The sequence below is a fragment of the Typopeltis vanoorti genome, chromosome 5 (assembly GCF_054136105.1).
Source record: "Typopeltis vanoorti isolate ZY-2024b chromosome 5, IOZ_Tvanoo_1.0, whole genome shotgun sequence".
Classification (NCBI taxonomy): domain Eukaryota; kingdom Metazoa; phylum Arthropoda; class Arachnida; order Uropygi; family Thelyphonidae; genus Typopeltis; species Typopeltis vanoorti.
This window is the reverse complement of record NC_143553.1, coordinates 151,290,003-151,316,059: the sequence shown is the minus strand read 5'-3', so window position 1 is coordinate 151,316,059 and position 26,057 is coordinate 151,290,003. Positions and strand designations below refer to the sequence as shown.

The following is a 26,057-nucleotide window of genomic DNA, read 5'->3' as shown; positions in this document are numbered from 1 at the left end:
AAAAAGAAGCCTATCATAAATGCTTAAGCAGTAAAAGATTAGAAGATGAAATAGAATATAAAAGAAGAATAGCCATAGCTAAAAGAGAAGTCAGAAAAAGACATAGAGAATAATGGAACAAATTTGTTTCTAATTTAGAACATGATTTATATAAAATAAGACCCAATGTATATAAGATTTTGAAACACTTAAATAGAGATACAAAAGAAAACATAAAATTAAACACCGACTTGAAATAATAAGAATTTCTATACAGAAATTGTGGACAGATAGATATTTTTAAAAAGATAACTGGCAAACATTTAATGAAAATGAAAAGGAAATAACTAAAGAAGAATTAGAAATCAGCCTGAAAGAAACAAGAAACTGAAAATCACCTTGAAAAGATAAGGTAGGTTCAGAACTATATAAATATGCAGGAACGAGGTTCAAAGAAAGACTCCTATTATTTTTAAATAAAATCTATTCAACTGATAACTTCCCCCCCAATAGAATGGAAAAAAGCAATTGTGATTCCTATCTTTAAAAAAGTTAGTAGAGATGACCCTAATAACTATAGAGGTGTATATATATATATATATATACTAAATTCCTGTTACAAAATTTTTTTTAGCTATGTGGCCAGTAGCATGAGAAATGACTGTGGAAGAATGACATTGTGGGATAAAAATGGGAATAGAGTGACTGATGCAGAGGACATAGTGGAATTGTTCAATGAACACTTTATTGATGTATTTCATCCTGGAGGAGTAAATTTTAATACTAGAGGGATAGGGCAGATTCGAGGTTTAGAGGTGCAGGAGGAGAGTGTGTTCCAAATACTGAGTACTCTGGAAGTCAGTAAAGCTGTGGGGCTGATGGTATTTCACCATGAGTTTTGAAAGAATGTGCTAAAGAAATGACTTCTCCTTTGACCTGTCTTTTCAATGAAAGTCTGGCTATGGGAAAGGTGCCCAGAGAATGGAAGGAAGGTAAGATAGTGCCATTACTTAAGGGCAGTAGCCAGTGGCCGATTAAGATAGTTGGGGCCCGTTGGCAAATTATATTTGGCGCCCCCAAAAAATAATAATAATAATAAAAATAAAAGTTAGGTGACAAATAAATGAAATTTTGTACTTTTTAATTTTTTGAACTTCTGGATTTTTCTGCCTATTAAAGGGTTAAAGGATGATTGATAATAAAACTTTTTATTTATTTATTTTTAAATTTTATCAGTTTTTTTTACAGTTTTTTTTTACTTGCACTACACTCAAATAATGAAAACACGAAAAGTCGCACTAAAAAGTTATTTTAGACGCAAACACCTCACTCTTACATGATTCAATAATAAATGAAGTTAAGGAGCAATCAAGCGAAACTTCTTATCTCATCAATGCAATCAGTTTTTGTGATCTTGAAAATGTCAACAGTGCTGTGTTCCAACATTGGTTATGCAGTTTAATTTAAAGCGTAGATAGCGTGCGCTATTCAAAATAGGAAGCTTGTGAACTAGCGCTAACATTGGTATTGCAGCATTATTTTATTTAAAGTGTAGAGTGTGCACGCTGTTCAAAATACATATTAAAACTTAATAATTGTTTTTAAAAAATTTTTGCTTAAAATAATCAAGATTTTTATGATGTTCATTGAAAGCATTAATCTCTTTTAAAACACTATAGGAAAATGTCTTGGCTTGGGAGGCCACTAGGCACGTGCCTCATTGCCTTAATGGGTAATCTGCCACTGGCTGTAGTAAAACCGGAAGTGTCTAATTATAGGCCAGTTTGTGTGTCATCAGTAGTTAAGATCTTGGAGAAATTAGTTAGGGAACGTATACAACATTGGGCAGATTAGGGTAATGTTATCTCTGAGAGTCAACATGGATTTGTGAGGTGGTGCTCTTGTTTTAGTAATATGCTAGCCTTTTATAATAAAATGACAAGAGCAGTAGATAAGGAAAAGGCATATACTGCCATTTTCTTGGATTTAACGAAGGCATTTTACAGGGTGCCACATGATAAGCTGATATTTAAGTTGCAGCACATAGGTTTGATGTCAGGTTGGTCAACTGGATTCAGGATTGGCTGTCCGATAGGTATGTATCAGAGTTGTGTATGGTGGGGCAGTTTCAAGGAGGCAGAGGGTTACAAGTGGGGTCCCACAGGGCTCACTACTGGGACCTATATTGTTTAATCTTTATATCAATGACATTGTAAGTGGATTGCAGGGGGATATTCAGTTGTCTGTGGATGATGTGAAGCTGGGAAGGGTTATTAGAAATAGTGCAGATGTGGTAGCCCTGCAAGAGGATCTGAATAAGCTAGACAGATGGGCCAATGAATGGGGGTATCGGTTTAATGCAGCAAAATGTAAGGTCTTGAGGTTTGGGACACATCAATGGGACGTTGCATACTCTTTTGGAGGAACTATACTGGAGAAAGTAGGGGAGATATAAGAGATCTGAGGTTGATGATTGATAGAAACCTGAAATTCAGGTGACATATTGCAAAGGTGGTGAAGGTAACACAGAGGCTCACTACTGTGACCTATATTGTTTAATCTTTATATCAATGACATTGTCAGTGGATTGCAGGGGGATATTCAGTTGTTTGCAGATGATGTGAAGCTGGGAAGGGTTATTAGTAATAGTGCAGAATAATATCAGATAGTGCAGAGGATTTGAATAAGCTAGACAGATGGGCAAATGAATGGGGGTATCAGTTTAATGCAGCAAAATGTAAGGTCTTGAGGTTTGGGACACATTGGTGGGATACTGCATACTCTATTGGAGGAGACATACTGGAGGAAGTAAGGGAGACAAAAGATCTGGTGTTGATGATTGATAGAAACCTGAAATTCAAGGGACATATTGAAAAGGTGGTGAAGGTAACACAGAGGATTGCTGCAATAATGAGAAGGATACTGACCTGCAGAAATAAGTTATCATTCCGTTGTATAAAACCCTGATCAGACCACACTTAGACTATTGTTCTTAGATTTGGTCCTCAGGATTTGAAGGGGATAAATTAACTGTGGAAAGGGTACAGAGGTGGATAACATAGACAGTTTTGGGACTGTCCAATGTTAGTTATGAGGATTGGCTGAGGGAATGTGGATGTAGAGTTTGGTGGATAGAAGAATAAGAGAGGTGATATGATTGAGACATTTAAACTGTCGAGTTACAGGGTTGACACGGTATGTTCTTTCGCTTGGTCGAACAGTGGGAAGGAGTGATGATTAGGGGCCACCCTGGAGGTTACGAAAGGAAACTGTGAGCAAGAGTGTGAGGAGTGGTTTCTTTGCATGGAGGGTGGTTGAATCGTGGAATGCATTGAATGATAGTGTTGCAAGTGAGAACGGTCAGTGAGTTTATGGAGTGGTATGATAGACTGTGTGTTTCCTAGGAGGGACCTCCCACAATGAGTCTTTATAGACTTGTGTTTTCTAAGGAGGACCTCCTGCGTTATGTCTGTTTGACTCCGTGGAGGCCTAAATAATAATAAAAAATGTATAGCAGAATTTTAAATAAACTAATAAAATATTCTGAGAACTTTATTTTAGAAGTACAGAATTTTTAGTAAAGGACAATCATGTATAGACAGTCTTTTCCCTAAAATTAATAATAGAGAAAAGAAGGTAATACAATTTAGAAACACATATTACATTTATTAACTTCAAAAAAGAATTCGACAAAGTTAAAAAGAAGCATTTTATCATTATAACACTAATTACAGGTATAGACTGTAAAAATATTTATGTAGCTCTAAAAGTTCAAATATTTTCACATAAAGTTTACCAAGGTTGAGCCCAGTAAGACCTGTGACTTGTAAATAGATGTATGTTATATGTAAATATATGTAAATAATCCCAATGGGAATTTGTATATTGCTCTATGTCCAAATAAGGGAATATTCTAGAAGGTGTAGTATTAAGGCAATACCTTGCCACTAGTAAACAGTATATTTAGAGCTTTGTAAAGACGTCAAACATTGTGTGTGTTCTACATGGAAAGCTCAAGGTCAGGTGGACCGACAAAAGCTTCAAACGAATGGCTGCTGCCAGAACGAATAGGATTTAGGGAGTGTAGGAGAAAAACAAATGAAGGGTCAGTCAGAGAAAAGGATCAAGGTATTTCGCTGAAATGTTTGGGGTTCACATATCTCCGCACAAGGATTCGGAAGTGACTGAATAAAAGGCGTGGGCAAAAAGATCACATCATCAGTTCGAGAAATTTTCGTCAGTGATTCAGAAGTTGTGATTGAGAAGTCGCCAACAGTTGTCTGGCAGATGTAGGCCATTGAGTATGCGACTTCAGGAGAAATCATCCCGTAATCTAAAAGAAAGATGACAAGGAGCTGATCTGCCAGGCAAAGCTGATAGTTGACAACAAATTGACGAGTCTTCGCCGGGAGCTGTTGTCAGAGGGAAAAAATTGCTCCGTTAATCCAATGCGCATGCAAGCATTCCACAAGCCGATAATCTTCACCCGAAGTGCGGCAGGACAAAGTATCCTAGAAACATCAGTAGACCTTTTGCGGACGTAAAGAGGGATTGAAAAACCTGACACGGAACGGAAGTCCAGTTTGAAGCCAAATACACATTGGGTAGCAGCTATAAAGTGAGTTGACCCATTTGTTAAATTTCCTTGAACTTTTAAGAGAACACTTATTAATGGACTGTAAGTAGAGGCTGATCTAATTAGGCATATCTAACAGTTAAAGATTATAAAGTAATTAAGTGTCAGGAATTTGTAGTTTTGAAGTCATAGTATAACTGTTTGCTGAATTGGTGAAATTTGCCTATAGAATATTCCCAGCATAGAAAGGAAAGAGCAATTGTATGTAAAAGATATTGTTTATGTGTTCGATGAGTAAGAGTTAACAATTAAGTAATAAGTCCCATTGCTCAGTATAAATGATTTATGTGATATTAAGAAAATTAGTTAAATGTGTGATATGATATGTGTGAGAAAATGCAGGGACTTAACTAGTCTATTTATGCAGATTTCAATTGTGATGTTTCTTTTTATTATTGAAAATGCGTTGTAAAATTTGTCTTATATGAATTAAAATATTGTTGTTTAAATATTAATAGAGTGTTGCCTGATATTTTAGTTCTTTGATGCACTGTTCTAAAAAAAACACAACCGAGCTTGTGAGCGAGGAAGATAGATAATTAATACGAGAATTAGATAAAGGGATAGCCACGACTGTATATAAGAGTAAGGAATGATATCTACCGAAAGTAGTAATATTTAATGCCATAAAAGGATTTCCTGAGGCACAGTCACTAATTCAAATAAATATCTAGAGATCCTTGGTATAATAAAAATAGGAATACTGGAGGTAAAAATAAGGAACAAGAGGATATAAGTTTAAAGTTAATAAAGTTGTATAAGGGAAAGAGACAGGTTAAAGATATGGGAATTGACGATAAGATAAAAGAGAGAGAAAAGAAATAGATTAGAGAGTAATAAGAGATATAAAGTAATAAGATAAAGTAAAATATAGAAAAACCTTAAGATATTACAATGGCGCAGTAACGACAGGATATTAAAGAAATAAGGATAATATAGATAAAAAAACACTCAAGTTTACAAGACCATATTGGTCTGTTCCGGTCTCATTATCCATCCAATATCCTTTTTTGAGGTTTACCCTGTCTTCTCTTACCAATTGGCTTATATTTTAGTATTTGTTTAGGATATCGGGTGTTAGCCATTTGGTTTACATGTTCAATCAATTTTTGTTTATAATTGTTTAGTTTTTCTTCTATTGAGTTTGTTTTTAGTTCTTTTAAAATGTCTTTATTCCTTTTTTGATCTAATAATCTTTATTTTGTAGTTCTTCTCATAAATCTCATTTCACTTGTTTTTATTCTTTGTTTATCTTGTTTACTGTCCAAATTTCACTGCCATATAATAATGTGGGCACTGCTAAAGTATTGTACATTTTCAAGCATGTTTCTTTTTGTACTATATTTGGGTTGAGTGTTCTGTTTATCAGGCCTATAATCTGTAAAAATTTTGAAGTTTTTAAATTTGTCTTTTTCTCCTTCATATGATATTTCACATCCAAGATAACTGAAAGTGTTTATCTGTTCTAGTATTTTATTATTAATAAAATACTGAGTTAGCCGATCTCATACGGAGGTAGCAGGGTTTTTTCTCCCAGAAACTCGGGTTTTTCATCCTGCATACAGACAAATCGTCCCTTCAGAACACATGCAATTTACAGACAAAACATACTAGTTGTGGTAGTGATGGAGGTGGGCAGTAGATGGCGTTGATGGAGATGATTCGTAGTGGTGGTTCGGTGTAGTGGTTGAAACAGTTGTAGGTGTCCTCCTGCGATGAGTCTTCGGACTCCTTGGAGGTGTCAGGAATAATAATAATAACTATTTTGCTTCTAACTGGAGTTTGTCCACAAAATGCCATTGTTTTAGTTTTATCTATGGAAATTTTCATTCCAAACTGTCCTACTATAATGTTCAAATTGTATATTGCTCTTTGTAAATTGTCTTCCTTATATGATATCATTACCTGATCATCTGCAAATAATTGTGTATTTATTTCGTTATTCCGGGAAATTTCTATATCTTAATTGTTTAAGGCAGGGGTCGACGGTCAAACTTCTTTGACCGTCGACCCCTTCAAGAGTTTCTTGACTTTTTATCGACCCCCTCTATTTTACTATTACTTAATTATAATATGTCGTGACGTTGTTCTCTTGATGTTCGAATCCGCCATCTTGTTAAAAGTCACTTTCATAAAATAAAAGAAAACTAATTGTAAATTGATCACTACTCTAAGGGTAGAGAAATTTCTATTATACTGTGCCACTCTATCCTTAGATAAGTCTATATGAAATAGTAGGATCAATTCAAAGTTAGTTAGCAGTCATCTCACTCATTCAGGCCAAAGTATTTATTTTCTCTCCTTGGGATTCCCGCTAGATTCGAATTTTTGTGAACGGTGCAGTAAAAAGAATTTCAGGCAAATACAGCAGTTAGGTTAACAAATAAAACATTTAATATAGGACATATAACACTTACATAAATTTTACTTGTAATTTTAAACAATAGAAATAAGTCAAACATTAAGTCAAGTCAATTACATTAGCACAATCTTCCAAGTCTTCACATACACCTTCTTAGCTTCTGGGTTATAAAGTTTTTACACTTAATTGAATATAACTGAATATCAAATCTAATTAGTTTTCACACATTTTTCAATCATGCTATAAGTTCAAAATATTACAGGATCTAATAGCTGAAAATATCTTTCGAACAATTCTTATCTCCAACTCTCAATCACGAAGGGTTTCCACAGTTAAAGTTAATACACTATAATAGACCTTACCGGAAATGGTTCCTAAAACATCTATTATGTTCTGAGCAAACTTCTAGAATTTACTTATCACACTTAAAGAATAAAAACACATCTACAAAACTTATCCGCAGTTATACTTAAAGCACTATCAATTACGCTTCAGAATTCTTGACATCAATTACAGGGCACTTCAACCATCCTTCTTACCACTCATAAATTAATTAAAACACTGTGAGGTTCTCTTTAGGGCAAATCGGAAATAAGCTACAATACTAGACCAGCTGGGTTTATTCAGAATTCTTCCTTGAAAACGTCCAGCTTTTTATTATATCTGATTGTAGCGTTACTTTTCCTTCTGTTATTACTGCTGATTTCACTTTCAGCTAACTATAAAATTCGTTACGTTCTTGCTCACTTATAAAAATTATCCACTTAACTCCTACCCTTAAGAACCTTTTATTTACTTCTACTTCTTTATTTTATCACCCTGCCTCCTTTCACTTCCAAGTTTCCATCCCAACTCCTCACTTTTTATATATATATTTTTTTTATTCTCTCTTCAGCCCACGCTCTCTTCCACTCATGCTCGTTTATTTCACGCGTCTCCATGACAACAGACAAAAATAAACATTCTCGCCAATATAAGGCCATACTACTACATTAAGTCATTACATACCGTTAAGCTTTATACATAAATAGGAATAATTAGAATATTTGCTTTTCAATAAATGCCTAGTTAATATTGCGAATACAAGATTTTATAATATTGACATAACAATAAATAAAATAGCTTAATAATATTTAATACAGAATATTTACCATTAACACATTTCTTTGATTAAATAATTAAATATTTGATATAATTAAGGTAGTTATATGATATCAATTTATAATTTACGTTATTTACATTAAATAATATTTACAAACGCAGCCTTTGTGAGGGAAAATCATGTTGGATTCTGAATCAAATAACATTTATTCTATTTTCTACATAATTAGAATCCAACACCCTCAATTTTACTATTACTTAATTATAATAGGACACACAAAAAAGATGCTTATGTGAGTTTTTAGATTATTTTATAGTTACAGTGTTTATTGTATGTATAACATAGTATGTATTATTATATTACTACTATTACTCTCACTAGTAATATCACTGGTATTCTAGTGATATTAATAAACTACTGGTAATATCACTGGTATTACTACCAGCCCTGCTCAACTCTTTAACACAGAGAACTTTATAATAAATTTAGTTTAATCCTTTATCCAAGTGTGTGCAAACAAAGTTTGCACCTGAAAGTATCTTCAGGACTGAGGTAAGGTGGTACAACACTGAGCAACTCCTTGCAAAGGTGGAGCAAGCTACCAACACTTCTATCTCAGTATCTCCGATAATGCAAAACACATCTCCTTGTGGAGTATAATGTTATGCATTAAATGGGTAGGCTCAAGAAGGCATAAAGGATTAAACTAAATTTATTATAGTCTGACCAAGTGAAAAATAAACTTTCAACATCTTTCTCTAAATCCAGAGTAATTTAATAAAAAGGTGGTACACCTTTTGGCAACTCCTATAGGTAAAGATGATCTTGCCATTGCTTCTGCCTAGTATCTCCACTTCTGGGCCTGGCTCCCACTGAAGAGACCTCAATAAAGGTCGAAACTAGTCTGGGTAGTGGCCCTTCCCATTTAATGCATAACATTAGACATATCCGCAAGGAGATGTGTTTTGCATTATGGGAGATACTGAGATAGAAGTGTTGGTATCTTGCTCCACCTTTGCAAGGAGTCACCCAGTGTTGTACCACCTTACCTCAGTCCTGAAGATACTTTCAGGTGCAAACTTTGTTTGCACACACTTGGATAAAGGATTAAACTAAATTTATTATAGTTTGACCAAGTGAAAAATAAACTTTCAACATAGAGAAGTTTAGTTCGTGAATGAATAACAATTGAATTATAATATGTATGTTGATGAATTTTAGAACATTAACACTCACTTGCATGTGGATGCGCAAAAATGAGGCTGGGATCGAATATGTGTAAGTATAAGTAAATAAGAACCGCGCACATGTTGCAATCTCGCTCCTGCCACACCGGCCGGTAGGAACCACTAACATCCTTTTGTTGGTAAACACATAATTTTGGCCTACTTGATTGGCCTCAGTAACTATTTTCATGACCTTGCTCCATCTTACTGGTCCTATTCATGTCACTGTTCCCACGATTCACTCTTAATTGTGTTGTCATTCAGGATGGCGGTAATCCAAGTTAACCGAATTAAATATTACCCGTACAATGATGTCTTATATTTTTCTATCGACCCCTGGGCCCAAATCGACCCTTAACAATGTCATATCGACCCCTGGTTTAAGGTGTTCCACCGTATTAATATTTCATTAATGTAAATATTGAAAAATGTTGGAGACAGAGGGCATCCCTGTCGGTTTACATGTTTACTTCTTGGTTTATAGATTGTTTTTCAGACAATTCTCATTTATTTTTATTTTTATTTATTTCATTATCTTTATATATATATATATATATATATATATATATGTTAAAGATACCAAGTAATTTTAAACCTGGTTTTACTCCATTTCCCAAGTAAGCAAACAGACTAAAAGTCAAGTTTGCGCCTGCAATTGATGCAAGTCTAACTGATCCCACAGGTAGTGCAGGACCAGGGCAACTCGTGGCAAAGGTGGAACAAGCTCCGATCACTAATCTTAATATTTACCCTTAATGCCAAAACACATCTCCAAGAAGGGGATGTATGATGTTTTGTATTAAAGGCAAGGGGCCACTACCCAGACCGGTTTCGACCTTTATTGAGGTCTCGTCAGTGGGAGCTAGGCTAGAAATAGAAATACCAAGATTTAGTCATACAGAGCTTGTATTTCGCCAAAACAAGTTACCATAAGGTGTTTTAACCTTATTAAATAAAAATCTCTGGAGGAGATATAAATGTAGAATAAATGTAGAAAGTATTTTTACCTTGGGTATAAATATGTTAAAGATACCAAGTAATTTTAAACCTGGTTTTACTCCATTTCCCAAGTAAGCAAACAGACTAAAAGTCAAGTTTGCGCCTGCAATTGATGCAAGTCTAACTGATCCCACAGGTAGTGCAGGACCAGGACAACTCGTGGCAAAGGTGGAACAAGCTCCAATCACTAATCTATTCAATATTGCATGTAGTGAAATATTAGGTATATTTATTCTTTGTAATATATCAAACAGTATATATCTTTTTTACTTTGTCAAATGCTTTTTCATAATCTATAAACAAAAGATGAGTTTCCAAATTAAATTCTCTTCTTTTTTTTTCTTCTATAAGTAGTTTTAACCAGAAATCTGCATCCATTGTAGAGCATCCTTTTCTAAATCCATTTTGACATTCTAATAATATTTTTTCACTGTATATTTTTAGTTTTTCATTAAATATTCTGCTATATATTTTGTAGCATGTATTCAATAAACTAATACTTCTGTAGTTAGCAAGCTTAGTTTTATCCCCTTTTTTAAATATAGGTATTGCTATGCTTGTATTCCATTTTATTGGTATTTGTCCATTTGTATATATTTTATTTAAAAATTTGAGTAATCTTTGATGAAATTTTTTTCCAGCAAATTTATACAGTTCGGAGCTTATCCCATCTTCTCCTGCCGATTTGCCATTTTTTATTTTATTTAGGTTGTCCTTTAATTCTTTCATTATTATCATATCATTTAAGGTATTTTGTAAGTTTCTGGTGTAATTATTTTTGATGCCAGTATTATCTGTCCAAAGATCTGTAAAGTAATCCAAGCAAGTTCCTAAGGAGTGGAAGGAGGGCAAGATTGTGCCACTTCATAAAGGAGGTGATAGAACTCAAGCATCAAACTATAGTCCTATCTGTGTGTCAGATGTTGTTGGAGAAGCTTATGAGAACTAGGATCCAGAATTGGGTTGGCAACAATGGTATTATCTTTGATAGACAGCATGGATTTGCTAAAGGGAGGTCATGTTTTAGTAATCTTCTTACTTATTACAATAAGGTGACTGCTTCCATGACATAGGAGAAGGATACACAGTAATATACTTAGATTTTGCAAAAGCTTTTGATAGCTTATCGCCTGATAAGTTGATAGTCAAACTAGAGTGGATGGGGTTGGATTATTAGATTGGTGCATTGGATTGGAGACTGGCTATCTGATAGGTATCTACAAGTTGTGTATGGTGGATTGATATCGAGGAAAAGGAAAGTTACTAGTGGTGTGCCTCAGGGGTCTGTTTTAGAGCCATTGCTGTTTAACTTGGATATTAATGATATTGGTGAAGATTTTAATGGAGATATTCAGTTGTTTGAAGATGATGCAAAGTTGGGATGAACCATGAAGAGTAGATAAGATGTTGTGGCTTTACAAGAAGACTTGAATAAATTGAGTGATTGGGCCCATGAATGGGGATGCGAGTTCAATGTTGCAAAATGTAAGGTTTTAAAATTTTGAAAACAAAAATGGGATGAAGAATTTATGCTTGGTGAGTATATATTGTTTGAGGTGGAGGAAATAAGAGATCTGGGGGTTGATAATGGATAAGGATCTGAAATTGAGGGGACACATAGCCAAAATTGTGAAGACAACACAAAGGCTTCTGGGAATGATGTGAAGGATTGTTCCATTGTATAAGGCTTTGATTAGGCCACACATGGACTAATGCCCAAATTTGGTCACCTGGTTTTCAGAAGGATGAAGAGATGTTGGCGAGGGTCCAGAGGCGACTGACTGAGGTAGTTTCTAACCTCTGGAATGTTGATTATGAGGAAAGATTGAGAAGATGCAGCTTGCAGAGTCTGGTAGATAGGAGGAGGGAAGATATGATAGAGACCTATAAGTTATGATGGGGCTGTTATAGGATCAATGCTGGAGAGGTTTTACAAAAAAATAGTGGGAAATCGGGAGAATCAGAGGTATTCCCTGGAAGCTGTATAAGGAGGGTGTGAGAAGCAGGTTTTTTTCTTGCAGAGTTGTGAATGATTGGAATGCCTGAGAGAGTGGTGTCTACAGAGAATTTTAGTGTGTTTAAAGCATGGTACGATGAGAAGAAGGAAGCTGAAGATCCCACCGTGCAGGAGACAAGGTGGAAAGGCAATAAAGCAAAGGAGCTGGCGGAGGGATATAAACTATTTTATAGCGGTGTGAATGAGAAGGAAAGAAACGGAGTTGGAATTATCATCGGTAAGGAGCTAAAGAGTGGAGTCTACGAGGTGTGCCGGAAGAATGATCAGATTATGAGCATTAAGCTTGAGATGGGAGGAAGTGTGGCTACGCCCCTAAAGTAGGTTGTGATGATGAGGAGAAAGAGACATTCTGGAGAGAACTTGACCAAGTAGTAATGGGAATCCCTGATGGTGAGAGAGTGATTGTCGGAGCAGATCTGAACGGGCATGTAGGAAGGCGACGAAGTGGTGAAGGTAGTGGTGAAAGAAATGAAGAAGGTAAAAAAAATCATAGAATATGCTGTGGCCTTCGATCTGGCTATAGCTAACACGTGGTTCAAGAAGAGAGTTGGGCATCTGATAACCTATAAGAGCAGGGATAGAATGAGTCACATTGACTATATTATGTGCCGTAGGAAACATCCGAAGGAGATGAAAAACTGTAAAGTGATTAATGGAGAAAGTGTAGCAGCACAGGTTGGTTGTGGTAGACTGTGATGTAAAAGGGGGAAAGAAGAATAGACGGAAGTGGTGGGTGCAGAGGAGAATAAAGTGGTGGAAATTGGAAGAGGAAGGACCAAGGAATAAGTTTAAAGAAGAGGTATTGAAAGAAATTAAGTTACCAGAGGATGTGGAAAAATGGTGGGACGTTAATAGTCGGAATATTAGAAAAATTGGAGAAGAGGTGCTTGGTATAACATGAGGAAAGGGACCACCTGAGGATAAGGAGGCATGGTGGTGGAATGAGGAGGTACAGTTGGAGATCAAGGAAAAGAAAGAGGCATAGAAAAAATGGGACATGACTGGAACTAGAGCCGACAAGGAGGCATATAGATTAGCAAAGAAAAATGCAAAGAGAGCTGTGGCAAGGGTGAAAGCGAGGGCAGTTGATGAGGTTTATGAAGAACTGGAGAGAAACGGTGGCGAAGCTCAGTTGTTGAGAATAGCGAAAGCCAGAGATAAGGCCTCGAAAGACATAACATCAGTCAAGCAGATAAAGGATGCCTCAGGAGTAGTATTACAAGAGCAGGACAAAATCAGAGGAAGATGGAAAGAATATTTCCGAAAACTACTAAATAAGGAGAATCCAAGAGAGAGGTGCGAGGATGGAGAGGTAAATGAGAGACCGGTGCAAGACATAAGTAGAGAGGAAGTGGTTTGGGTACTGAGAAAAATGAAGAATGACAAGGCTGTGGGAGCAGACCAGATACCTGGGGAAGTGTGGAAAAGTTTGGGCAGTGAGGGTGTGGATATGTTATGGGATCTGATGTGTAAAATAGCCCAACAGGAAAAGATACTGTTGGGCTATTGGAATGGAGGAATGGAGGAAAAGTATTCTCATCCCAATCTACAAAGAAAGAGGAAATGTTCAAGACTGTGGCAACTATAGAGGAATCAAGCTGATGTCACACCCATTAAAAATATGGGAAAGAGTAATTGAAGCAAGGTTACGGCAGGAAACGAAAATTGGTGAGGAGCAGTTTGGATTTATGCCAGGAAGAGGGACAACGGATGCAATATTTGTGCTAAGGCGATTGATGGAGAAATATAGAGAGATGCAAGTGGATCTGCACATGGTGTTTATAGACCTGGAAAAGGCATACGACAGAGTGGCCAGGCAGGAGGTATGGAGGTGTATGAGGAAGAAGGGGGGTGTCAGAGAAGTACATGAGGTTGGTGAAGGAGATGTATGAGGGAACAGAAACTCAGGTTAGGTCTAGTGTTGGCATGACAGAAGGGTTCCCTATTGTCGTAGGGCTACACCAAGGGTCAGCTCTGAGCCCCTACCTCTTTGACCTGGTCATGGATGTACTAGTGGAGGATGTCAAGAAGGAGGCACCATGGAGCATGCTGTTTGCCGATGACATTGTTTCATGCGAATCATCCCGAGAGAAGCTTGAAAATACCCTGGAAGAGTGGAGAAAGGCATTGGAGGAGAGCGGCATGAGAATTAACCGGGTGAAGACTGAATATATATCAATGGGGAGTGACGAGGATATCGTCATACAACTTCAGGGTGAAAGGCTAATTTCAGGGAAGAAATTCAAGTACCTTGGGTCGGTTGTTGAGAGGAATGGTGACCTGGATGAGGAAATACAGCACCGAATAACATGCGGTTGGATGAATTGGAGGAAGACGAGCGGGGTCCTGTGCGACAAGAGAGTGAGTTATAAGAGGAAAGGAAAGCTCTATAAGATGGTGGTGAGGCCGGCGATGCTCCATGGTGCGAAGACGTGGCCTATAACCAAGGCACAGGAGAAGAAGATGGAGGTAGCGGAGATGCGGATGTTGAGATGGATGAGTGGTGTGACAAAGAAGGACAGGATAAGGAATGACTATATCAGAGGGACAGTTAAGGTGGGACCAATTGGCAAGAAGATACAAGAAAGTAGGCTGGGGTGGTTTGGACATGTTGAGAGGAAGGGTGAGGAGTATGTTGGTAAATGAGTGGAGTATATGGAGTTGGAGGAAAAGAGGCATGCCCAAGCTCAGGTGGAGGGATAAGATGACAGAGGATCTTAGGGAGAAAGGATGGAGTCCGAAGGATGCTCTGGACTGGAGAACTTGGAAGAGGAATGTTAAAGATTGGTGCGCCGACCCCGTTTAACATGGGATAAGGTAGAGTGAAAGAAGAAGAAGAAAGCATGGTATGATGAGCTGTGTGTTTGATAAAAGGACCTCCTAGACTTTGACTCCATGGGGTCTTGAGTAATAATAATAATAAGAATATAATAATTCTTTTACATCTATTTCACAATTTATATTTGCAGTTTCTTTTATATCTGCACTCAGGTGTTTTAGTATTTTGTACGCACCGGGTCTTATTTTGTATATGTCATTTTCTAGATATGATACATGGCTTTTGTTTAAAAGAAAGACAAATACCAAATAATATTCTAAAAGCTATCATAAATATATACGACAATAATCAAATACAAATAAGATTAAATTATGAACTATCATATACACGAGAGAGATAAACCAAGGAGTCCTACAGGGATGTCCCCTCTCAGCAACTCTTTTTAATATTACCTAAATGGAATAAAAATTTCCATGAAGGTATTAAACTTTCTTCTACTGTGAACTCAAACACTCTCATTTTTGCCGATGGCCAAATTATAATTACAGATTCTGAAGATAACTTACATAAATCTATTTTAAATCTAAATAAGATAGCCAAAGATTATGGAATAATACAACAACAGAAAAATCAAAACTATGGCCTTTGAAGGACAAGATCCAGTAAGAACTGAAACAGTAATGGGTAACAAGATTTTAGAATAGGTGAATTCATTTAACTACCTAGGTTGTATGATTTCATATGGAAATGAAAAAGATATAAACCTAAAAATTACAAAATGTTTAAAAATAACAGATGTAATTAACTCTGTATTAAAACCAAACCTAGTTCAAAAAGAAACCAGACTAGTCCTATTGAATGGAAGTGAAATCTGGACAATAAAACAAAAAGACAAAGATTAATAACTGGAATGAAGTTTATGAGAAAAACTGCAAAGTATACTCTATTTGATCACAAAAGAAACGAAGAAATTATGAAAGAATTAAACCAGGAATCAGTAATCAAAAAAAATTAAAAATATAAACATAAATGAATGCGACATGTTGAAAGAATGAAAACAGATATATTATCAAAACAAGCCTTCAAGTACAAGCCATTAGGAAAAAGAAAACCACGACGTCCTCTTAAGAGATTCAACGATGACATCTAAGGCCAGAACAGGCCACTCTATGCCTAAATCCTTGATACACATGATGATGACTTGTATGATACATCAGAGAAGGGCTTGTTTGGGGGGATCGTTACACAAAGGTGCCAGTAGGTATGTTGGTATCTTTATTAACAGTGACACATTACATATGGATGTGATATCATTTTATTCAACTTTTCCTACTAGCAAAGAATGCATACTGTCACCTATTGTTTGTCTGAACATTGCATTAGAGTATACACAAGTGATTATGACAATTTTATACAATTTTTAAACTACGAAACTTACTAAAACATATTTATTTTTTCTTATGGCAAAAGCAGCTACAGGTCCATGTCTAATCCAGTGCCTCATCTGTCACTGCGTGGATTTCCTGAAGGCCACCACTATGAAATTGGTGCCTTGGGCAGTTATTCACAATATGAGTGATCGTCTGGGCCACAGAGGAACAGTCACAATAAGGGTTGTTTGATAGTCTCCATTTATGTAGGTAGCGACATCTGCCCTGGTTAGTTCTGATCCTGTTTATAGATGACCAAATTTTCCTAGGAAGAGCAAAACCAGGCTGCAGGCCTGGTTTTGCCCTTCAACCAAAAAACCATTTGTTGGAAGATTGTTGGACCATGAACCAGAAAGGGTTTTGTGGATTTATGAGAGTCTAGTGCAGAGGCAGCAGCAGGTTGCTCATTATTTTATTAAATACTTTAATCGAGGCTTGTTTTCTCCGTATATTTGGTGGAGCAATGTTAGATAGGACAGCCAGCCAGAGAAGAGGGGTGGTTCTCAGTGTCCCACTAATTGTGTACATGATAGAGTTTAGCTGAGTGCCTATAATGTTAGTGTGCGCACTTCTTTCCCAGACAGGGGCACAGTATTCTGCTGCAGAGAATGCGAGGGCTAGTGCAGATGACCTTAAGGCATCAGCACCACACCCCCAGGTTGTTCCAGCAAGGCGTGAGATGATATTATTTCCTGTTTTAACTTTGTTGGACAGGTTGGTAATATGCCTTTTATAGGTTAGGCTTCTGTCCAGGCTCACTCCAAGGTATTTCGGGTGAGGCTCATATTCTACCATTTACTAAAACATAAAACCATAACAACAGACTGACCTATTGCTGTGGTTTAATGTTGTTACAAATTCAAAATGCGAATCTGGGTGCAATTCCTACTACATCAGATCCTCTATTGTTTCTTAGTCATGTTACCCAAATTGCAAAATACTATTTGCTTTCCACCATAAAGAAAGCATATAAACTTACAGAAATCAGATTATTGAAATAATACTGCACATGACAAAATACATTGACTCCTAAAATCAGGGTCACATTATTAATTTCCAGAAATACAAAACCAAATAATGTTGCTCTAGAGATGAGAGCCAACCAGTATATAGTAAACTTAGAAAAATCCTTTCTAATCTCATCCTCATGACAGTTAAACAATGAAGTTAAATGACTTCTCCCTCACTCCCAAAGCAACCAAACTCCACTTATTTCACTATAATACCTTATTTCATGAAATCCATGGCAAGCTCATAGCTAGTTTTCCTCTATTTAAACTCTGATCTCAAATCCAGTGAAACATCCTGCACACTGCCATTCATATGTTGCTAGCTTGTGAGTATTTGAAAGTTTTTTCACTTGGTTATATTATAAATTAAAGATGCCAAGAAATTATATTCTTGGTTTAATCCTTTATCCAAGTATAAGCAAATAAAAATTTTGCACGTGAAGTAACATCACGACTGGGCTACTTCTATATTGAGGCTAATGACTTCACATTAATTGCCTTAGTATACCATAATGCAATGCATATATCCTTACAGACATGTATAATGATATACATTATGTGAAGGGCTTTTACCCAGCCCTTTTCGACCGTTATTGAGTTCTCATCTGTGGAACCAGACCTAGAAGTGATACTAAGGTTGAAGTAATGCACATCATATTTCCATATACAAGTAGACAGAAGGTGTCATAACTTATTATTAAAATACTCAGGATTAGATATGTGAAAGTTTTCTCACTTGATTTTATTGTAAATTAAAGATGCCAAGAAATTATATTCTTGGTTTAATCCTTTATCCAAATGTAAGTAAATAAAAACTTGCATGTGAAGTAACATCACGACTGGGCTTCTTGTATATAGAGGGTAATGATTTCACATTAAGCCACTATCCTTAGTGACCCTTCCCATAATATTATACATGTCCATACAAAATTAATAATGGAAAAACTCACATAAAAAGATTTAATGGTATAATTTTTGCCTGTATGTCACAGGCATCTTCAATACATTTCAAGCTCAAATTAATAACTGACAATTCCAAAAAGCGCCACCTAAGTAGCTAGTGTAAGATAACTAAAAAGTCGATAAATTTCCTAAAAATAAAAATAAAAAATTATATATACAATAAAAAGTTAGGAAAGATTAGCTGAATTATAAAGTACTATCTTCCATAAAGGGGATAGATGTAAACAATCAGATCTGTTTAAGTTAGGCGAGTGAAGTGAAGTTTCACGTTTCTTTATAAAGCCGTTCCACGAGGAACCGACTTTTGTGAAGGACTCTTGTCTTTTTCAAATGAACTCTATGTCTAGTGATGATGGCACGTTCTGCAAGTCCAGACTGTTCAGGTTCAAGGTATTGAATATAAGACTGGTGTTCTTCTAGCCAAATAATTAGCCAGGTGTTTACCAGATTCCTTGCTCTTGTGGATTATCTTATTTTGAACAAACAGGAAGATCTGCCTCTATTCAGCTAGAAGAACACCAGTCTTATATTCAATTCCTTGAACCTGAACAGTCTGGGCTTGCAGAACATGCCATCATCACTAGACATAGAGTTCATTGGAAAAAGACAAGAGTCCTTCACAAAAGTCGGTTCCTCATGGAACGGCTTTATAAAGAAACATGTGAAACTTTACTTCACTTGCCTAACTTAAACAGATCTGATGGTTTACATCTATTCCCTTTATGGGAGACAGTACTTTATAATTCAGCTAATCTTTCCTAACTTTTTATTGTATATATAATTTTTTTTTTTTGTTAGGAAATTTATTGACCTTTTTAGTTATCTTACACTAGCTACTTAGGTGGCATTTTTTGGAATTGTCAGTTATTGTTTAATTTGAGCTTAAAATGTACTGAAGATGCCTGTGACACACACAGGTGAAAATTATACTATTAAATAATCTTTTTACGTGAGTTTTTCCGTTATCAATTTTGTATTTATATGTCTGCTCACGGTTTGCCATTATAATATTAAAATGTATGATATTAAAACTTATTATACATGTCCATAATGATATATTCATTGCAAAGTCATTAGCCTCTGTATACAAGTAACCCCATTCATTACTTCATGTGCAAATTGTTATTTGCTTAAACTTGCATAAAGGATTAAACCAAGAATATAATTTCTTGGCATCTTTAATTTGTGAGTACTGGTTTTTGGTTCTTTAAATTTTAATTCTTAACCTGATAAAATCATAGCTTTTGAGCATATTGTGTTTTTTTATTGGTGTTATTTGGTTTTTTCCTTCCCTCATGCTATTTGATATATTTCTATGCTCATTTATTGAGTCTTCACCTTCAATACTGTTTCCTCTCTATTATATTTGACTCAGCTATCAACTTCTGAACCAAATATTGTGACATGCCTGCCTTCAAAAATCTCCAGTTATGTTTAATTAATACTCTAGTTAGTAAATAAACTATTAATATGTAGTTTTCAGGTGGTATAGGAGAAGCTTCATTACTAAAAGTGTTACTGTTTTCATTTCATTTTATAATATCTGGACCTATATGAAGATTTCAGAAAAATCTAAATATTAAGCATTATTAATTTTTCAGAATAGACTTTTCATTGGGATAACTTTTAAGTTAGTAGTGTTGACATAAAATTAGTATTTCATCTTTTATTAGGAGAAACATCTGTTATTTAATCATATTTAATTTTTTTTTTCCAGCATACAAGTTTAGGCAAATAGGTCCTATATATTATGAATATGGTTCTCTTATAATTACATACGACAATGCAGATATTGCTGTTAAAGCATTTTATATGTTACGAGAAACAAGCTATGAAGACAAGAATTTATTAGTTTTATTGTTACCAAATCTCATTCCAGAAATGATTCCGGAAGGTATCAGGGTAAGTATACATGCATGTCAAAAATACAAGTTAGATAAAATATGATCTCTTAATCTCATTTTGTATTAAATTAATGAAATTATGTAAAAACAAAAAATAATATTCATTGATTGCAGAAAGTGAAAAGACAAATTAATGTTTTTTTGTAACTCTGTAAATTCTTTGTTTAAGAATTTATGGAGTTCTTATTACACTAGAAAACTGGTTCTCTTAGTTCTTGCAGGACAGCATTTTTAAACTGAGCTCTAAAAATCCCAAATGACAATTGAGACATTTAGGTGTCAATTTCTTGTCCTCTTTCTAAATCACAGATTTAAAACAAGAACAAACTAATTATAAAAGTGCTATTTTTGGTATGAATTTGACTATTATTTTCAGTCTATGTAGGAGTACAGAGTCAGTGCATAGTAGATCCTCTGTAGCTTCTATCATGGTAAGATACGATAGTTATTGTGATGGTTATCACAATAACTGTCATACTTTACCATGAAGACAATTGACATTGAAGCATTCACCACTCACTTTAGCAAAGCATTCTGCTCATTCACCATTAATCATGAAAATATTAATGGCAAATGAGCAGAATGCTTTTCTTGTGGTGCACCCTGTTAGGTATCTACCTTGATACTGAACAGACATGGATGGACTAGCAATTTGGGATTTAGCCGATCAAATTGTATTCTTATTGGCTTAAACCAAAATTTCAAATGATGGTACAATATGACAGAATTGCATGCCGGCTGGGGCGTTGTCTGGTTAAACAAAGCCCCCTGTTGTTTTCACCAGGAACCAGGGCAAACAGCGAAAAGTCAGCTACTGGAACAAATCCTAAAACCCACCCAAACTCAACATCACCAGAGTTCAAAATCGGTACTATCAACATAGGAAGCCTGAATGGCAAAGAAATGGAACTAGCTGAAGAATTGGATAAGTACCAGATCGACATAATAGGTATGACTGAAACAAAAAAAGGCAAAAACTTGAGATCTTTCTGAACAATAAATGCAAAATGTTATATTCGGGCAACGACAATCAAAGAAAAGAAGGAGTAGCCATAGTATTCAACATTAAATACAAGGCTAATCTTCTTGAATGGTAGACAGTCTCAAGTAGAGTAATGTGGGCAAATATGAGAATGGGGAACTGGACAATGAGACTTATTTGTGCCTATGGTCCCACAGATGGTTCTACTAAGGTAGAAGTGGAGGAATTTTTTGAGGCTTCAGAGAAAGCAACTGACACAAGGAAAAATGAAAAGTTGGTCCTTGTTAGGGATCTAAATAGCAGAGTGCTTTCTTTTAGTGTTGCACAGTGAGCAGCATTCATTTTGGAAATTGGGCTTTACAACTGTGTTATAAATAACTCATTTTAACTTATTTAAGTTAAGCAATATTACATCCCATATTGTTTCATAGCCGAATAAGAAACTCAAAGAGTTTCATGCCAAATATAGTAAATATATAAAGTTCGGTGAGTCCAAGCATAAGCAAATACCTGGATTGTGTTACAACTGACCCTTTAGGGAGTGCAACACTGAGGCAACTCATGGTAAGGGTGGAGCAAGCTCCGATCACTATTCTTGATATTTCCCCATAATGTGAAACCCAGCTCCTAGGAGCTGTATTACTGTTCTACATTATGAATGAGAGAAGGTCACTACCCAGACCGGTTTCAACCTTTAGTGAGGTCTCATCAGTGAGTAGGTAGACCTAGAAATACCAAGTTTGTAGCAAACAGAACTTACATATACCCTACTATGAGAATTGCCAAGAAGGTGTCCTAATAAATTATTAATTATATCAGAGCCAAAGGCTTCAATTCGGTGACATAAACCTATTTAAGTTAAGGGATATTAACTTAAAATTAACTCAAATGGAAACTCTTTGAGTTTCTTATTCGGCTATGAAACAATATGGGATATAATATCCCTTAACTTAAATAGGTTTATGTTGCCGAATTGAAGCCTTTGGCTCTTCATATAATTAATAATTTATTAGGACACCTTGGCAATTCTCATAGTAGGGTATATGTAAGTTCTGTTTGCTACAAACTTGGTATTTCTAGGTCTACCTACTCACTGATGAGACCTCAATAAAGGTTGAACCCGGTCTGGGTAGTGACCTTCTCTCACTCATAATGTAGAACAGTAATACAGCTCCTAGGAGCTGGATTTCACATCATGGGGAAATATCAAGAATAGTGATTGGAGCTTGCTCCACCCTTACCATGAGTTGCCTCAGTGTTGCACTCCCTAAAGGGTCAGTTGTAATGCTCTCCAGGTATTTGCGTATGCTTGGACTCGCCGAACTTTATATATTTACTATATTCGGCTATGAAACAATATGGAATGTAATATCCCTTAACTTAAATAGGTTTATGTTGCCGAATTGAAGCCTTTGGCTCTTCATATAATTAATAATTTATTAGGACACCTTGGCAATTCTCATAGTAGGGTATATGTAAGTTCTGTTTGCTACAAACTTGGTATTTCTAGGTCTACCTACTCACTGATGAGACCTCAATAAAGGTTGAACCCGGTCTGGGTAGTGACCTTCTCTCACTCATAATGTAGAACAGTAATACAGCTCCTAGGAGCTGGATTTCACATCATGGGGAAATATCAAGAATAGTGATCGGAGCTTGCTCCACCCTTACCATGAGTTGCCTCAGTGTTGCACTCCCTAAAGGGTCAGTTGTAATGCTCTCCAGGTATTTGCGTATGCTTGGACTCGCCGAACTTTATATATTTACTATATTCGGCTATGAAACAATATGGAATGTAATATCCCTTAACTTAAATAGGTTTATGTCGCCGAATTGAAGCCTTTGGCTCTTCATATAATTAACTCTTTTTAATTTCCTGATGTTTCAATCTTCATATTCAGATCATCATCTGGAGTATATACAAATTTAGGAAAAGGAAAGTCACTAGTGGAGTGCCTCAGGGATCTGTTTTAGGGCCATTACTATTTAACTTGTATATTAATGATAATGGCAAAGATTTGGATGGAGATATTCAGTTGTTTGCAGATGATGCAAAGTTGGGACGAACCATAAAGAGTAGTGAAGATGTTGTGGCCTTGCAAGAAGACTTGAATAAATTGAGTGATTGGGCAAGCAAATGGGGATGTGAGTTCAATGTTGCAAAATGTAAGGTTTTAAAATTTGGAAAATAAAGATGGGATGCAGAATTTATGCTTGGTGAGAATATATTGTTGGAAGTAGAAGAAATAAGAGATCTGGGAGTGATAGCGGATAAGGATCTAAAATTTAGGGGACACATCGCCAAAATTGTGAAGACAACACAAAGACTTCTGGGAATGATGAGGAGGACACTGACGTGTAGAAGTAGGGAGATTCTTGTTCCATTGTATAAGGCTTTGATTAGGCCACACATGGACTATTGTGCCCAGATTTGGTCACCTGGTTTTCAGAAGGATGAAGAGATGTTGGAAAGGGTCCAAAGGCGACTGACTAAGGTAGTTTCTGACCTCTGGAATGTTGAGTATGAGGAAAGATTGAAAAGATGTAATTTGCAGAGTCTAGTGGAGAGAAGGAAGAGGGGAGATATGATAGAGACCTATAAGTTGGTAAGGGGTTGTTATAGGATCAATGGTGGAGAAGTTCTACAGAGAATAGTGGGAGATCAGGGGAGAACCAGAGGTCATGCCTGGAAACTGTATAAAGAGGGTGTGAGTAGGGGAGTGAGAGGCAGGTTTTTTTCGTGCAGAGTTGTGAATGATTGGAATGCCTTGCCTGAGAGTGTGGTGTCTGCAAGGAGTTTGAATGTGTTTAAGACCCGGTATGATGAGATGTGTGTGAGATAAAAGGACCTCCTAGATGAGTCTTTGACTCCATGAGGTCTTGTTTAATAATAATAATAATAAATATACAAGGACAAGCTGAGTTACATTACACACAGTTACCTAAAGATACAATGATTTAATCACCGTTTATTCTACTGGCATGACCTCTAGTGGGAAAAAAAACTAATTAATTAATTATTTAGAAACTACATCAAAGCTAAATTCTATTTGAGAAAACATGAGAAAAACATTCTTTCTTATAGATAGTCTTCTTTCAGTAACAATGATGTCCTGTTTTTAACATTACAATTGTTATTTTAGAATTAGGATTCTGGATTACCTGCAGTCCTGTTTATAGTTAATTCTTAGAGAGAAAGATTCCATAGGTAGAATATGTGCTTTCCATATGCTTGGGATTTTTAGACCATCATTATTGTTCAGATTGGGGTGGTTAATAAGAATCTCGCAGGCTTCCTTAAATTTGAATTCATACCGTTTTGGTGTGATATAAATAACTGGTGCTTTTTCAGTCAGTTCTATGTAAAGTGTTCAGGGCATGATCAGAAAGGCCAGATTCACCATAGTTATTATATTTAATGTGTCGTTTATGTTCCTTTTGTCTGATAGGAATTGTGTGTCCTGTTTCCCCTATATATGGTATATTACAGGTGCAATAAATATGGTATACTTCAGGGTGGGCTAGTGGAGGGAGAGGGTCTTTGGATGAGTCGAGTAAGCCTTTTTAATCTTGCAGGCGGTTTAAAGGTGGCTTTGAAGTTGTATTTTTGTAGTATTCTGTTTATTTTATCTGATGTCTCTTTAATATATGGAATGGTTATAGTTTTATTGTAGTCTAGTTTATCTTTGTTTTTTATTGAGGTCTTGTAGAGAATTTTGTTAATAGTGTTTTGACTGTAACAATTTTTTTAGAAAAGTATTGCTGATAACTTTAACCTTTTAACTGCTGAGATACTAAATAACCAGTATGACCCTCCTTGTTGAGTTATTTTCAGAATTATAAAATATTTTATAATAATATGAATAGTTACTATAATGTATTACACATTTTTGCACTGTTTTCTTGGATAAATTGAAGTCACTGAACAAAACTGTTATATAGGAATTTTATTTTCAAGTTAGGGATGTCCAAAATTTATCTTGAAATTTATTTGTTTATTCCATGTCAAATAATGTCACTCACAACTTCAAGTGAGAAACACCTCCCGAAAAATACTTCAATACTTTAGTAGTGTTCTCCTTGTGGGCAATTGATATGAAATCACACAACCTCTGTTTACAAGTAGTTGTGAAGATACTTGATACACAAACTTTGTTGCTTATACTTAAGTAAGGATTAAAACAAGAAAATAGTGTCAGCAGGTTGTGTGTACGTGTGGGGAATGAATCCCAGAAAAGGACAGTCACTAGCAGCATGACCCATGGGTCTGTTTTGGGGCCATTGTTGTTTAATTTGTATGAAAATGGCATTGGACGGGAGTTAAATGGTGATATACAGTTGTTTGCAAATGATGTGAATTTGCAGTGAGTTTCAGTTAGGTGTAGCCTTGCAAGAAGACTTGAATAGACTGAGTGAAGGGTGGGTGTGTGGGCTGCCAGTTGACTGTAGCAAAGTGTAAAGTTTTAAATTTTGGGAAACATAAATGGGATGCAGAGTATAAGATTAGTGAGAATATCTTAGAGGAAGTGGAGGGAATGAAAGATCTGGGGGTGATGACAGATTGGGACCTAAAATTTTGAAGATGTTTTGCTAAAATTGTCAGGATAGCACAGCAGATTATGGCAACGATGCAGAGAACATTAACATGTAGAAATAAGGATGTTATGT

The 26,057-nt window shown here is 35.8% G+C and overlaps 1 protein-coding gene across 1 annotated transcript in view; it reads left to right on the top strand.

Moving 5' to 3' along the window:
• Nucleotides 1-26,057, top strand: part of LOC150106943 (diacylglycerol kinase theta-like) — a 610,762-nt gene that overhangs the window by 469,110 nt on the left and 115,595 nt on the right. The window contains exon 14 of the mRNA XM_090393510.1: nt 20,221-20,405. Coding sequence (XP_090249636.1) covers nt 20,221-20,405 — 185 coding nt within the window. The remainder of the gene's footprint in view (nt 1-20,220; nt 20,406-26,057) is intronic.